The sequence below is a fragment of the Myxocyprinus asiaticus genome, chromosome 28 (genome assembly GCF_019703515.2).
Source record: "Myxocyprinus asiaticus isolate MX2 ecotype Aquarium Trade chromosome 28, UBuf_Myxa_2, whole genome shotgun sequence".
NCBI lineage: Eukaryota > Metazoa > Chordata > Actinopteri > Cypriniformes > Catostomidae > Myxocyprinus > Myxocyprinus asiaticus.
The window spans coordinates 11997288-12011439 of NC_059371.1; the positions used below are offsets into that span (position 1 = coordinate 11997288).

Genomic DNA, 14152 nt, shown 5'->3' on the forward strand with positions numbered 1-14152 from the left:
CACAAAAAGTTGTAAATTATTTTGCTCATCACACATTTCGTAGACTTGCAATATACTCTGAAATAAAATAAAAAAACTCACATCTTAACATGTAATAGTGGCATAAAATAAAATGTTATATTAATATCAGTTCTTTGTTTCCCTGTGTTCTTACAATAAGCACGATGTTTTATTGTATTTAAATATTTAGCATAAATGTATAAATATAACTAGTCTAACTATATACAGTATGATCATTTAAAAAGCATTAAAATGTCTTAATGATTTTACATTTGATAGTTTGGAAGTGTGCAACCATCTGTACTGTTACACATTCAGACTTCAGTACACATGCAAACACACATGCACATACTCTCCAACATACATATTAATCTTGTAGGTCCTATAACATACATACACATATGCACTTAAACAATGAAGAACATCCACACAGTGCCAGCCAGCATTTTGTTTTGTTCAGTATGCATGTGTGTGTGTGCACGCGTAGTTGGGTGAGTGAATGAGTAAAACAGATGAGATCAGCTATCCTAATTCACCGTCAGCTCTCCTAACAGAGGGATTTTCCAGGGCTTTATCTGGCTATGAGGCCCTATGCCCCGCCACCAGCGATCTGCAACTCGCACAATACAAACCTCTGCCTAATCACTTCTGCCCTGAACAAACCAGAGGCACCCAGAAACATACCAACATCATTCATGCACCTTCATGATGTATCCGTAAACTGCACTGATTTTCCTTGCATTTTATCACAATCTTCATGTTTAGAGTTGTGACATCACACTGTATCAAATCCAAGCCCTGACAAATTTTCTTGCCACAATCATTCATTATTAAATACTGCCTGAGTTGCTGAGAGATAACAATTTCATTAAACATTACTGTAAAGATGTTCATGATGTTTCACAATGGGTTTCCCATGACGGTTTGCTGAGAAAACTCTTTGAGCAACACTTCAAATAGTTAAATTTTTATTGCAGATAAAACAAATATAAAGCCAATTGGAATCTGCAAAAAAATTCTGCTAGGCCTTTTCTCAGAACTAAATTTTTCTGAGCCATGTTTGCAAGTACTTCTAACCAGCTGGTCCCAAGTTGATTTTAAATGGATGTATGAAGTCAATTCCCCTCAAGTTAACACAGGTGTCCTAGAAGAATAACCAAAGGTGTAGTTCATCTCATTAACTATGGATGTGTTCTACTTCGAGGTCTATAGGTACCTTACGTTGAAGTCCAAACCTGGCCCGTATTCAAGACTGTGTAACCCAACCAAACCCAAACATTTTAATTCTGAACGTGACCCCGAAATCATTTACTCTCTTTAGATTTTCTTCTCCAAGCAAATAAATTTGTTGCAATATGCTGTATTTTGTTTAAGAATTGTATAAGCAACATTCATAACACTATAGCAACGGTACACATGCAGGCCCCTCAGCACACCTGAGGTAAACCGGGAAAAAAAAAACATTAGCTTACTATTTATTAAAAGCTGACATTTTGACATTTTCTCTGTAATTCCAAAAGTCAAGACTAAATGTTTTTACACACTAGCTTCATGCTCTGAGGCACAATGGGTTTCCTGTGGTCAGGAATTTTGATGCATGTACCTTAACACTATTCAGTCATATCTCTCTCCTAAGGGATGGAGGCACATTGCACATGTGCAGATGCGTGACATTTTTCCGCAGATGTGCGGGTGTGTGTTTTCTATGCCTGTGTGTAAAGTCAATTCAGCATTAACTCCCCTGTCTAACCTGTAAAAATAAATTCACTTTGTATCTCTTTCAATATCAATGACAAAAGATAAAGTTTCCCATTTTTAGACATCTTTTACATGTATACCACTTTTGTGTATTCCCTCTTTCTAAATGAAGCAACATCCTTTTAGAAAGCAAACTTGAATGAGACATTTCATTTTCTTTAACAGAATGTTCCCATAGGACAGCTAAAATCTCATTGGTGGATTTAATTTGCTCTTTCAGGTGGCATAGGTTTTCCTTTCCCACTGACCCATGGTGTTCATCTTAATCTCACTCTCTTTGAGTTTAATGGAGAGAGAAGTGAGTGCCGTGTGGTTGATATGGGATACCCCCTTTAGCTTCTGCCTCTCGGGAGGATTATGTCGTCACGCTGGGCCCCAAGGGCATTATAAATGCCCCCAATGGCCCCTTTATGGTCCATCAGACCAGGTCTATATGATGTCGGCAGGATATGCTCTGTAACCTCTTCTGTGTCTCATTGCTAGAATTAGCCCTGTAGCTTTAGCATCAATGTCCAGGTATTTCTGACAAAACCCTCCAAATTTTCTTGCGTGCATACACACAACCACATCACTTCATGTTTTGTTAGCATTCTGGGTGTTGTGCAGTCAAAAGAGAAACAACGCTGGCAGAGAAGACCTGTGTGTGGCTACATGTGCAACCATTTACTTACGGGTTCCCACACAGCCTTAACTGACGGCTAGCTCTGCTAGGTGGATTTTTTGCCCCTTATTTCCTTTTTGTTTACCATTTGTGGCAGCTTCAACTCAACTAGCAAAAGTCAAACAGGATTTAAGTTTTAAAACTCAAATCATTATGTGGGAGTTCCGCTCTGTAATATTTTGGCGGGCGGTGTTTGCCGAGTTTTTCGGCACCATGTTCTTTGTTTTCTTCGGGATGGGTGCAGCACTTCGCTGGACCTCCGGACCGTACCACATCTTCCACACTGCCCTCTGCTTCGGTTTTGCTGCCGCCACACTGATCCAATCCATTGGCCACATCAGCGGAGGACACATCAATCCGGCCGTCACCTTCGCCTACTTAGTTGGCTCTCAGATGTCTCTGTTCCGTGCTTTCTTCTACATTTGCGCTCAGTGCCTGGGGGCACTGGCAGGAGCCGCAGCCCTCTATGGAGTTACACCCAACAACATGAGAGGCACATTCGCACTCAACACGGTAAGTTTAGGTAGCCTCAAGAACATGATTTTGGTCCTTTAAATTGACATCACTTCAAAAGTGTTACATCATTAAAATGAATGTAGACGACACTTAGGTATTCTTACATCAATGGATTAAATATAGCAAAATGCAATTCTTTGTGTGTTAAAATAATAAAACACACTATGATTTGAGTTTGACTTCTTTAGCAAAAGTGTTAAAGCTAGATATGTGGAAAGTATTTAATTAATGAGAGGCAAATCCTTATTTATAGTGCTCAGCTCACATAACCTAGAACAGTCATAGTGCTACATTAATATGCCCTAATGGAAAGGGGTGCTGCAGCGTTCTAATTCTTTCCTAACCCTGTCTATGTGTTATCCTACAGCTGCAGCCAGGAATGAGTCTGGGCATGGCGACCACAGTGGAGGTGTTCCTCACCATGCAACTGGTGGTCTGCGTCTTTGCCGTCACAGATGAGCGAAAAAATGGACGCCTGGGTTCTGCCGCTCTGTCCATTGGCTTTTCCATCACCATGGGCCACCTGATGGGGGTGAGAAAGATTAGAGAAATATTTTAGTATTACTATTAATAGTCTGAAGTATGAAAGTATTTTAAAATGTGCAGTTCACAGAAAATAGACCGAAGATTTTATGTATAGTACACTTAGATCAAAAGATTAAACCTCTGTCTTTATTTACTCACCCTCATCATTCCAAACATATTTGTTTTTCTTCTGTGGAAAACAAAAGGCATTATGTTAGAGACTGACAGCCTCGTTTACAATTCACTTTCATGGTATGAAAAAAAACGTAATGAATTTGAATGGTGACTTACATACACTTTTTGTGCTCCATGGAAAATAGATCAGTAGTTTTTGGATGAAACATCCTTTTAAATATCTCTTTTGTTTCTCTTTGAACCAGATGTACTACACTGGAGCAGGTATGAACCCTGCCAGGTCTTTCGCTCCTGCTGTTATCATAAGGAATTTCATCAACCATTGGGTAAGAAACACAAATCAGGATCTAGTCACGAAAGAGAGAATCTATCGTAATATTTCTTTACCTTTGGCTTTCTCCGTGTTCTGTGACAGGTGTACTGGGTGGGGCCCATGATTGGTGGTGCTATGGGTGCCATCCTGTATGATTTCATGCTATTCCCCCGTATGCGGGGTCTCTCTGAACGACTAGCCACACTCAAGGGCAGCCGACCTCCAGAGGCCGAGAACCAGCAGGAGTCTCATGGTGATCCCATTGAGCTCAAGACTCAAACCCTATAAACCTGCAAATAACCTGTGGACCGAAATCTGGCTCTACCTCCCTGGACCATCTCACCTCCCCATCCAACGGACTTTAAAACACACTAGAAAAAACATGCTACATTAAATAAAATCTGGGTGGGTGTTACTCACCAATAAGGGAACATATCTACTACGCTACTGATAATAAAATCAGGGGATGGTCTAAAAATGAAAATTGTCATCATTTACTCACCTTATGTTGTTCTTATTTTGTATGACTTTTTCATGGAACACCAAAGGTGATATTAGGCAGACTGTTATCCTCAGCCACAATTCACTTTCATTACATCCGAGGCTAACATTCTGCCTAATAAAGAAAGTCATAATAGTTTGGAACAACATGAACAGTGGGTGAGTAAATGACAGAATTTTCATTTTTGGTTGAACGACCCATTTAAAAGGACATTAAGGGAAAAATCGGTTACATTCTTGAAATTCTGTGTAATATTCTAGGTTTGTTCCTATATACTGATATGTTATTGAAATGCAGGGCACAGGGCAGTGCTGAGGCAGTGGTCCAGGTGGCAGAACCAATGGGATGAGGGCGGGGTTTTGAATGTGGGTGAAGTTCATTGTGAGAGGGGCTAGAACAGTTCATTTAGGCATGCTTTTCACCCGATTACACATTTTCAATTTTGTTTTCTACAACACAAAATGCAGACGCATGCAACTTAACCAGGGTTTTACACTATATATTTTTTTCCCTCCTTTTTATTTCTGTGTGAGAGTCCACGTTGGTGTGCAAGTGAGTGCGTCTTTTTGTGTGTGTGTGTGAGGGTCTTCAGGAGGACATACCCAGGTATGCATGTATGTATGTGTGTGTTTAGTTAGTGAATGACCAAGTGTTTTTGGGAGTGTATTGTGTTTGTCAACTGAGCATTTATTTTGGGTTTTTATCATTACAGCTCGCCTGTTTGTACCATGCTCGTGTATTTATTTATTTTTTTTAAACGGGAATCTAAGACACCCCAAACTGTATTGTCTGTAATTATATTCCATTCTTTAACTTACACACAATCCACCCGTGGACTGATCTGTTTTAAAGACACAGCCAGTCTTTGCAATGACTTCAAGTTTACAGTGTCTGTGTTACCTTTCATTAAATCTTGAGGATGACTTCCATGACTGGGGAAAAAAAAAAAAAAAAAAAAAAAAAATTAAAAACAGTATGAATCATATTTGAATGCAAATAAATACATGGGGAGGGAAAAAGGGTTATTCATCATATGCGCACACCCAGCAGTTTGTCATGGTAAAGCTGCTGCATGTGAAATGGCAGAGATTAACATACTAAAACACTAGATGACGCTGTATAACAGTCTGTGTCTCCGTCACTGTACTTCCAAGTTCAATACATGCTCAATCAGGGGCATAAATGCTTCACGTTGCAACCCCCTCGGTGTTCAAGCCAAATTGACGCCCTTGTGCTCAAACAACAGCTTTTGTGGCATAATGTTTATTACCACACACACACACACAAAAAAAAAAAAAAAAAAAAAAAAAACTCATCCCTCGCTATTTAAAAGAACAATGCAGTTACAGTAATGTGCTGAAAGTGACTGGGGCCAGTCCACGTTAAAATACACCTTGTTTCAGAAGTACAGCCACAAGATGTAAATTTCTGTATTAAAATGACTTTAAGAAAATATCTTACCAGCCTTATTAGTACAATGTTATCACACTAAAACCATGTATAATGTTTACATCTTGTGGCTATATTTTTGAAACGGGGTATTTTATTGTTTATGGACTCGCTGGGCCCCATTCACTTCCATTGTAAGTGCCTTACTGTAATCGTGATTTTTTTCTCTTTTTAATTAAAAGTATTTTCTGTGGTAGTCAATGTTACAAGTGCTTTCGAATGATACTAAACCTGAAACATTCCTTGGGGCAGCCGTTTCCAGTCATGCAAGTACAGCTCTACCGGACAGAAAACTGAAATCTCCAAAAACTGGTCTAGATTACTTTTCAACAACAACATTTCAAATCAGGAAAAAAAAAAGAAAAAAAAAAAAAGGCTAGAATTCTATTATAATTTATACTTCTCTTGCTCAAATCACACTTAAAAAAAAAAAAAAAAAAAAATTTGTTTCTCAGGCAAGGTAATGCACATGCATTAAAGGCTGGACCTCATTTTACAACGAAATTTGGGCGCAGCCATTTTCAAACTGGAGTGTTAACAGCTTCCGGTGTAAGCCACTTCTAGTTATTTTAGGTGGTACAAAAATATTAAATTATGCTGCTTTATAATTTCAAGCTTGCAATATATGACAAGATATTATCATTCATTATAATAATGTCATTATGATTATAATATAAAATTTACTACTACTACTACTCCTCCTCCTCTTTGCGGTTATAAATCGCAGTTTCATTACACACTGGAATAAAATGAGTGCTGAAACTGACAGTCATCAAACAACTGGAACAAAAGACAAGCAGCTTCAGTCAGCATGCACAGGCTAACTTTTATGGCTTCAACTTTACAGCACCTTATTTCACCTTAGCAAAATAATGAACACACCATTCTCTCCTTTCTTACCAGAGTACATGTTCTAATTACTGGTATATAGTCCATAGACATGTCAACCTCACATTCAGCATGACTTAAAAACCATCACCTTCAGAAATTGTTGTTAGAAAATCATCCAACATTAACATATTATTCTGCTCTACATCCTGTGGTTGTGTGACACATAAACCCACACCACTACATTCTGATGTTATTTCTCCTCTGATTATTTACCTTGGGGTTAACGCCAACAGAACTCACCGGAAATATTTCAGAGTTCGAAAATTAGGTGAATTGTTTTAGAGAGATTGCTCTCAGTGCTTCAGTTATGCAACACTTCCAATGTAATAGTATGCAAGGTGATGACATGACTAAATCGACTTGTAATGCTTAATGAATAGGCAAATAACTCCATAGCCTTGTTAATAATAAACCCAGTACAAAACTATTTCTCATCTATAAAAGTTAATTACATGCATTTTCTTTTAAAATGTTTGTGAATTAATTTGCCACTTATCTATTTATTTTTAAATCCACACCATCACTGATATCAATCTGAATACATGAGATACCTACATTTGTAATCAATGTCAAACCTGAAACAATGACGTAATGCAAGACAACAATATAATTCTTCGGTTTGTATCATGACATGGAGGATCAGAAGAGAGTCTGTGCTGTGTCCCATCCCATCTGATGTTCCTCCAGTGATTGCTGTACTAGAACTTTCTCATGTCTTACTAGTGAAGACACCTCCAGCAGTGCAGAGAAAGTCCTAATAAAAAAAAAAAAAAGTATCAGAAAAGAACATGCAAAATTAAATAAAATCAACATACAATTTTAAAATGTACATTGGCACAAATCAGCAGCAGGGTTGTGCACTTCAAAAACTGATTTGAGAATACCTTTTAAGGTATTGAGGTAGCGAACAGGATGCAGAATTGTAACAAATTTTAATGTATATGGAAGCAGAAATAAAACAATTAAAGAAATTAAAATTTGTAGGATGAATTACCCATGTTATCATGGTGTTTTTGGAAACATTCAATGATAAATGTTTGAAATACCACCAACAGAAATTCAAAGTTAATTTTAAGTGCCATGATGGAAGAACATTTAATAACTTGCCACAAAACCTTACACCAATCAGCCACAACATTAAAACTACCTGCCTAACATTGTGTAGGCCCCCCTCATGCCGCCAAAACAGCACCAACCCGCATCTTAGAATAGCATTCTGAGATGATATTCTCACCACAATTGTACAGAGAGGTTATCCGAGTTACTGTAGACTTTGTCAGTTCTGGTGCCAGAGGGGCTGGTTTGAGTATTTCTGTAACTGTTGATCTCAAAAAACATCCAGTGATCAGCAGTTCTGTGGATGGAAATGCCTCGTTGATGAGTGAGGTCAACAGAGAATAGCCAGACTGGTTCAAACTGACAAAGTCTACGGTAACTCAGATAACCGCTCTGTACAATTGTGGTGAGAAGAATATAATCTCAGTATGTTATTCTGAGATGCGGGCTGATTTGGCGGCACGAGGGGGACCTACACAATATTAGGCAGGTGGTTTTAATGTTGTGGCTGATCGGTGTCAATATATATATTTTTTTCTATAAAGTTAACACAATGAGTGCTTCTCATTTCCTAAATTGTGCATCCTCGTTTTGTTGCTCCTACGTTCTCGAGCCCGTGACCCGGAAACCGATCAATGTCTGCCATCATGAAGGATGTACCAATTCTCTAAATGCATCGGAAGGAGGCGAGGATCAAGGCGGAGGAAGCTTATGGAGGATGCTTGAGCGAGGAAACACCAGAGCATCATATGCAGAAGACTTTTTGGTCAAAGCACCAGATGCACGAAAAAAACTCTCCTCCCCCTTCACATCTCACTCAACAGTTTTAATTCATGTTTCACCTTTGTGGTTTAAATAAACCTTAAATTGTCACATACTTCAGTGCATCTTGAATTATTTGTATTTATTATGAATATTAATAAAGTTTCAATAACAAAAGGCAAGCACAGAGGTACTGCAGCTGCGCAAAAACGCACTCTGAAGTGACATGCGAGCGAGCAAGGACATTTCATTTTACAAACACGTCTTGCTTCGATTCCTTTGAGAGGGTGGAGTTAGGAAGCAAGGAAAGGAAATGAGGATCACCCATTGTGCTGGACATTTTGTGGTGCTGTATGGCAAAATTAATCTAATTTGATGCCTGTGTAAATTGACAGTATTGAACTTAGAGCAATGTATCTTATCAGTTGTGAAAAAAGTATTTTCAGGGATAGTTTTGTGTGACTGTAGCTAGGTTTCCATCCACGCTGCGAATTTAATTTATGCAAAAAAAAAACAAAAAAAAAAAAAAAAGCGCGAATAAAGCCGCGTTTCCATCTCACGTGTTCTAAAGAACAAAACAGTCACTTCCGAAGAAATTGTAGCCCTTTTTTTGTAATAAAATACTTGCAGTTTATAGCACACGGACAAAAAAAAAAAAAAAAAAAAAAACCTCTAAAGTCTCATGTCTGGGAGTTACAGTGTCACAAAGTTCTGGGAGCGCTATGTTTGTGCATTCCTCCATCTTTGACTTTACCGAACAGAACTACAAGATATTTTTCAAAAGTGTCAATGAACCTGATCTTCGGCACAGTTCTGGTTTGTATTAGTCTTATTTACTCTGCAAACTCTTTGAAGTCTTTAGATTTTCAGGACACTTATTTCAGGATGATCAGAGCAACATTTCAGATGCAACGATTGGTTGGTGGTCAGTCCAGTTAGGAACAAATTATTCAGTCACATGACTTTGATGCGCATCTTGTGTTCCTAATAAATTCAAATGGAGTTTATTCAGTAAATGTATTTCAATCAGAAGAAATGAGCATAAATTATATCGAAGAAATAATTATCCATCTCAGAGCATTGGAGACTTAATTCACATCTTGGAGTTTCCATCCAGTAGTTTTTATTCAATATCCCTCAATGTGCATAAAAATACGTGGATGGAAACCCAGCTTGAGTTGAATTTTTTGCAACTGCAATTCAATAAATTCCTCTTCCTGTATTCCAATTCAGTTCCAATTCCACATCCTGTGTGGTGTAGCCAACTCAAATTGCAAATGATTTACTGAAAGGTAGCAGATTCCTGAATTCTGCATTTTGTTAAACCCTGATCAACAGCACCCAGAGCTGCATGTGAACTAGGTTTAAAAGGTACAGCTCTTGGAACTATGGTCACACAGGTATTAAGCCTTTCATCTATACGGATGCGCTCCTACTTTGTCAACTGCTGGCTGATCTCACGTGCTGCATTCTTCATCTCTCCGAGACACTCTGCTGATGCCTCACAGTCTGTGGGAATGTCCTGCGTATACTGTTGCAAGGTACGCTCACTCCGATTCAGATATCCTACTGCTTTGTCTGTGCAAGACAAATAAAAAAAAAATTAAATTTAAAAAAACTGGTTCAAAAGTAAAATTACTGCGAATCGAGAAATCACAAATTGCTGACTGTGTCAATTGTTTCATCTGCTAAACACCTACATACATTTTAAAAATCCCACAGATATCAGTTGAATGCGCTTTTTACATCAGAGAGAGAAACAATGTAAACACATACATCAAATAGAGGTCAGCGTGATGCACGTGTGCCACATTTGACATTTTAGACAATAACATCATATTCAATATTCAAACTTAATGACAGCAGGTTTCAATTGAACAAGTTACTTTGACTGCAGTCAAAATAAAGACAAAAAGGCATAACTTTAGATTTTCATCTGAAAAATATTGTAATGCTTCTAAAGCCCAAATCTCCCAAAGCCTTTTGGAAATGGGTTGTTTCAACCCCACAAACAGCACTTTCTGGTTATTTTTTAGCTCAATTTGAGCGTAGCGCACATTGCCAGCAGTTCTTTTCATTTTTGCCAAAAGAACACGGAAGTGCAGGAGCAGAGCGTTTGTAATTAGTAACTTCATCTATTGCAAGACATGGCTAGTCATGAATTCATTGTGGCAGCCACCATAATGGGGCGACCTGCCTTACGTAGAGAAACACCCTTTTCTACATCTCTGAAATGGCTAGCGTGTTTGTTATGAGAGAGTGCATCATTTTAAACATTTGTCAGAACAAGTACGGTTCATTTATTTAGGCGTAAAAAATACTTCTAGTGCCTTTTCAACTTTGTGCCACTTTGCAGAGTGTGAGGAGATGCATGAGGGAAAATCAAGACATTTACCAAGTCTCTAAAGAAACATATGGTCAATTCAATGGGAGCATGCAACTGAAATGTTGCCATTTTTCAGGTTCTGTACAAAGAACATACACACCTAAGAACTTCCCCGTGTCTTCTCCAATGTGCACATTCTTCACAGGGAGCTTGTGCCTTGTGGCATCAATTGCTGTGGCAAAAGACTCGTACTCCTCTGAAAACTTGTTTGCTGCAGCAGCAATAGGGCCTAAAGACTCAATCTAAAAATAAATAATAAAAGGGGGGAACTCAAATACGAGACATGTTAAGATGTTGATTTAAAAAGAAATACATAGTTAAATATGTAAAAAGTTACTTGTAAATCCAGCAAATTGTTGATTTGTTTCTGCTTTTCCAGAAGCATACACTGCCGTGTCTTGCGATTCACTTGTGCGTGCAACTGCCGCTCTTTCTCCATAACAGTCAGAATATTCTTCTCCGCCTCCTCTCTCAATTTCTGAGTATTATGCTCAATCTAAATAACAAATACAATTAAATGAAGGACTTCTAATTACTACCAACATGTTGGCAGACAAGTAGATAAAAGCTATAACGTGAGACCTTAGCAGTGAGGAAGGCCAACAAAAATGTTTCCATTGCCAGGCTCCTTTCATCATTTTTGGAGTCCCCTGTGCTTGGCGGCACAACTTTATCTGAAAAATACTGACCTGTTATACTAGTAGTTCTGATGAAAAAAAAAAAATCATATTGTCCAAGACTACATGAGTACCACACCTTTGATGACAGAGACATCCAAATCTGGACGTATGCAGTGGCCATCCAACACAGTCGACTGCATGATGATATTTTCCCCCAAATTTAAGGATTCTACAATGCTGGTCATCACTGTTGGAAGACATTGTGTGCTTAATGCCATATTCATCAGATTAGTTGGGTATTACAAAAGACTGAAACAACCAAATAACCTCAAATGACCTTGCTGAAGTGGGAAAAATGGAAAGTGCTCTGCAAGGCCCATAAACTATTGCTATGCCTTTAAATAAGCACTATATGAAGGCAAAAGTAATCGAAATCTATTAACGGACTGAAAAATATCCATTATCGAGAACACCGATCTATTCTGACAAAACTGCTGAAATGGTGGTATAACACGGCCACACACTCACAGGTAGAGTTAACGTCTGCCAGTGTACTCAGTGTACGTCTTGACTGCATGCCTTCTCTCAGCTTCCGTGTGCTGCTGACTCTGGGTGAGGAAGGTCTGGGTGGCACCAGGGTTGATTGCTGCGGCACACCATTCTATGTACAACACAAATTCAAACATCAACCCTGATGCACATTAACATGAAATTATTAAGAAGAGACAGCAACACAGAAGTCCAGTAACATCACTATGAACACATAACTTACAATCTAGTCCAATTATAATGCAGCCAGTTACCTTTGCATGAGCCTTCGGTTCAGTTTGCATGTACCGGGACTTCACAATTGTGCCAGAGGCTAAAAAAAAAACACATGAAAGCTTTAGAACAAATTCCAGCTGTGAATAAACAAAGGTCATGATTACATGCTCTCACTTTTGGTTTTCCTCCTTGCACCGCTGTCATTTCCACTGTTGACTTCATTGTCGGTGGTAGAACTAAGAAAAACAGAGGCCCTTTTAATATCAACATACTTTGAAACTGCATCTTAAAAAACAGGTGAACATCATTAACTACTTGAGGAAAGAATGGGATTAATTTGCCACCAGATCTACTATTTTGTGATCATCTGAATGAGTTTCACTTATTAAATGAATACAAGTCTGTTAGTTATTTGCCTTAACTATTTTATATTTTAATTGATAACTGCACTTTACCATGCCATGTTTGTCTCACTCACACAAACACACATTTCCATCTTGTTTAATGTTAAACGAAGTAAAATTTTCATGTTTTATTGTTCTCTCCTGAATGACAGAAAAAGAACCAGAGCCACAATGCAGAAACATTAACACATCAGTTGATTCAACATGACCAAAACCAGTATGCACATGCAATAAATACAAGATTGTGGTGCTTTATCTATGGCAAACATACAATATGCACAGCATTCAAAGACACTGAATTGAAAACACTGCCTTTAGGTTGACAACACTGAACTAACAAATTAAATAAAAAGAACTAAAGTTTAACTAAAAGATTAACACTAGCTATAGTCTTACTTCTTTGAATCCCCTAAAGATGTTTTCTCTACTTTCCGCACAGCTGTAAGCTTTTTGGATGCCATGTTTGTTTATAAAGTTATGATTTGAGCCCCTCCCCTATTTATATGAGCATTTTCGCGGTTGTTTTCTTCCTCTGTGCTTGACGTACCGACATGAGTTGCGTTGAGCGCCCCCTCCTGCACTGGAGTGTAATTGAAAAATAAAAATAATAATCCAAGTTAGTTTTATTTCAATCCAACTTTATATATATATATATATATATATATATATATATATATATATATATATATATATATATATATATACTGTAATTTATCACTTAACTATAATAAACTTCCTACTATAAAAAGACTCCTTTACAATAACATTTTTATGACAGTTTTGACAGTAAAAACGCTGTTGAAATATATAGGCAGGTATACAATAATACACTGTTAAACTATTAGTGTAATTCTACAAACATGTTATATGCAAGAAGGACAAATTAGCACAGTATTTATGGACAGGACCAGTGTTGGGTAAGTTACTTTAAAAAAGTAATGAATTACTTACTACTAATTACATCTTCTACAGTGTAATTAGATTACTGTAATAATTACTCTGCCTGAAAAGCAATTGTATTACTTATTACTAATTACTTTCTAAAACCTCGACCAGATGAAAAATACAAGGATAGACATGAAATTGTTCTTTTAATTCTTTCAGATAAATCATATAAAATCAAATAAATTATTCATGAACTGGACCCAAAGAATTTAAGGGTGCAGCGTTAAATTAGAAAACATATATTTTAACATTAGATGTTAAATTTCGATTTTAAATTCACTATTGTTTTATATAGAATAGTTCTAGAGTCTATACAGTATTTAACACAATGAAATCAGAGGTAACTGTAATTAAATTATTTTTTCAATGAAAAAGTAATTTAATTACAGTAGTTAATTACTCAGTAACACATTACACCCAACACTGGACAGAACAATGTTAAATAAGGCCATGATAAAATAAAT

At 37.4% G+C, this 14152-nt stretch overlaps 2 protein-coding genes and 1 long non-coding RNA gene across 5 annotated transcripts; 1 reads left to right on the forward strand and 2 right to left on the reverse strand.

Annotated features, from left to right (window-relative positions):
* Nucleotides 1-133: 133 nt before the first annotated feature.
* Nucleotides 134-5345, forward strand: LOC127419262 (lens fiber major intrinsic protein-like). The gene is made up of 4 exons (XM_051660526.1): nt 134-2932; nt 3303-3467; nt 3841-3921; nt 4011-5345. The coding sequence occupies exons 1-4, from the start codon at nt 2573-2575 to the stop codon at nt 4194-4196; spliced, it is 792 nt and encodes a 263-aa protein (XP_051516486.1). The 5' UTR covers nt 134-2572; the 3' UTR covers nt 4197-5345.
* Nucleotides 2747-4123, reverse strand: LOC127419263 (uncharacterized). Of its 2 annotated transcripts, XR_007893631.1 has the most exons (5): nt 3983-4123; nt 3756-3889; nt 3620-3650; nt 3356-3458; nt 2747-2883 (listed from the first exon to the last, which is right to left on the reverse strand). It is a non-coding gene; the product is annotated as an uncharacterized LOC127419263 (long non-coding RNA). The 2 variants fall into 2 exon arrangements; XR_007893630.1 differs by lacking the exon at nt 2747-2883 and having other exon boundaries at nt 3752-3889.
* On the reverse strand, nt 5195-13265 carry LOC127419260 (HAUS augmin-like complex subunit 8). 2 transcript variants are annotated; one of them, XR_007893629.1, is made up of 11 exons: nt 13140-13265; nt 12514-12575; nt 12378-12436; nt 12103-12235; nt 11711-11821; nt 11537-11628; nt 11292-11450; nt 11055-11196; nt 10005-10146; nt 7326-7504; nt 5195-5342 (listed from the first exon to the last, which is right to left on the reverse strand). XR_007893629.1 is itself a non-coding variant. In XM_051660523.1 (10 exons), exons 1-10 carry the CDS (start codon nt 13202-13204, stop codon nt 7390-7392), a joined length of 1080 nt encoding a protein of 359 aa, XP_051516483.1. In that variant the 5' UTR covers nt 13205-13265; the 3' UTR covers nt 6303-7389. The 2 variants fall into 2 exon arrangements, 1 of the variants encoding a protein (XP_051516483.1); XM_051660523.1 differs by lacking the exon at nt 5195-5342 and having other exon boundaries at nt 6303-7504.
* Nucleotides 13266-14152: the final 887 nt, after the last annotated feature.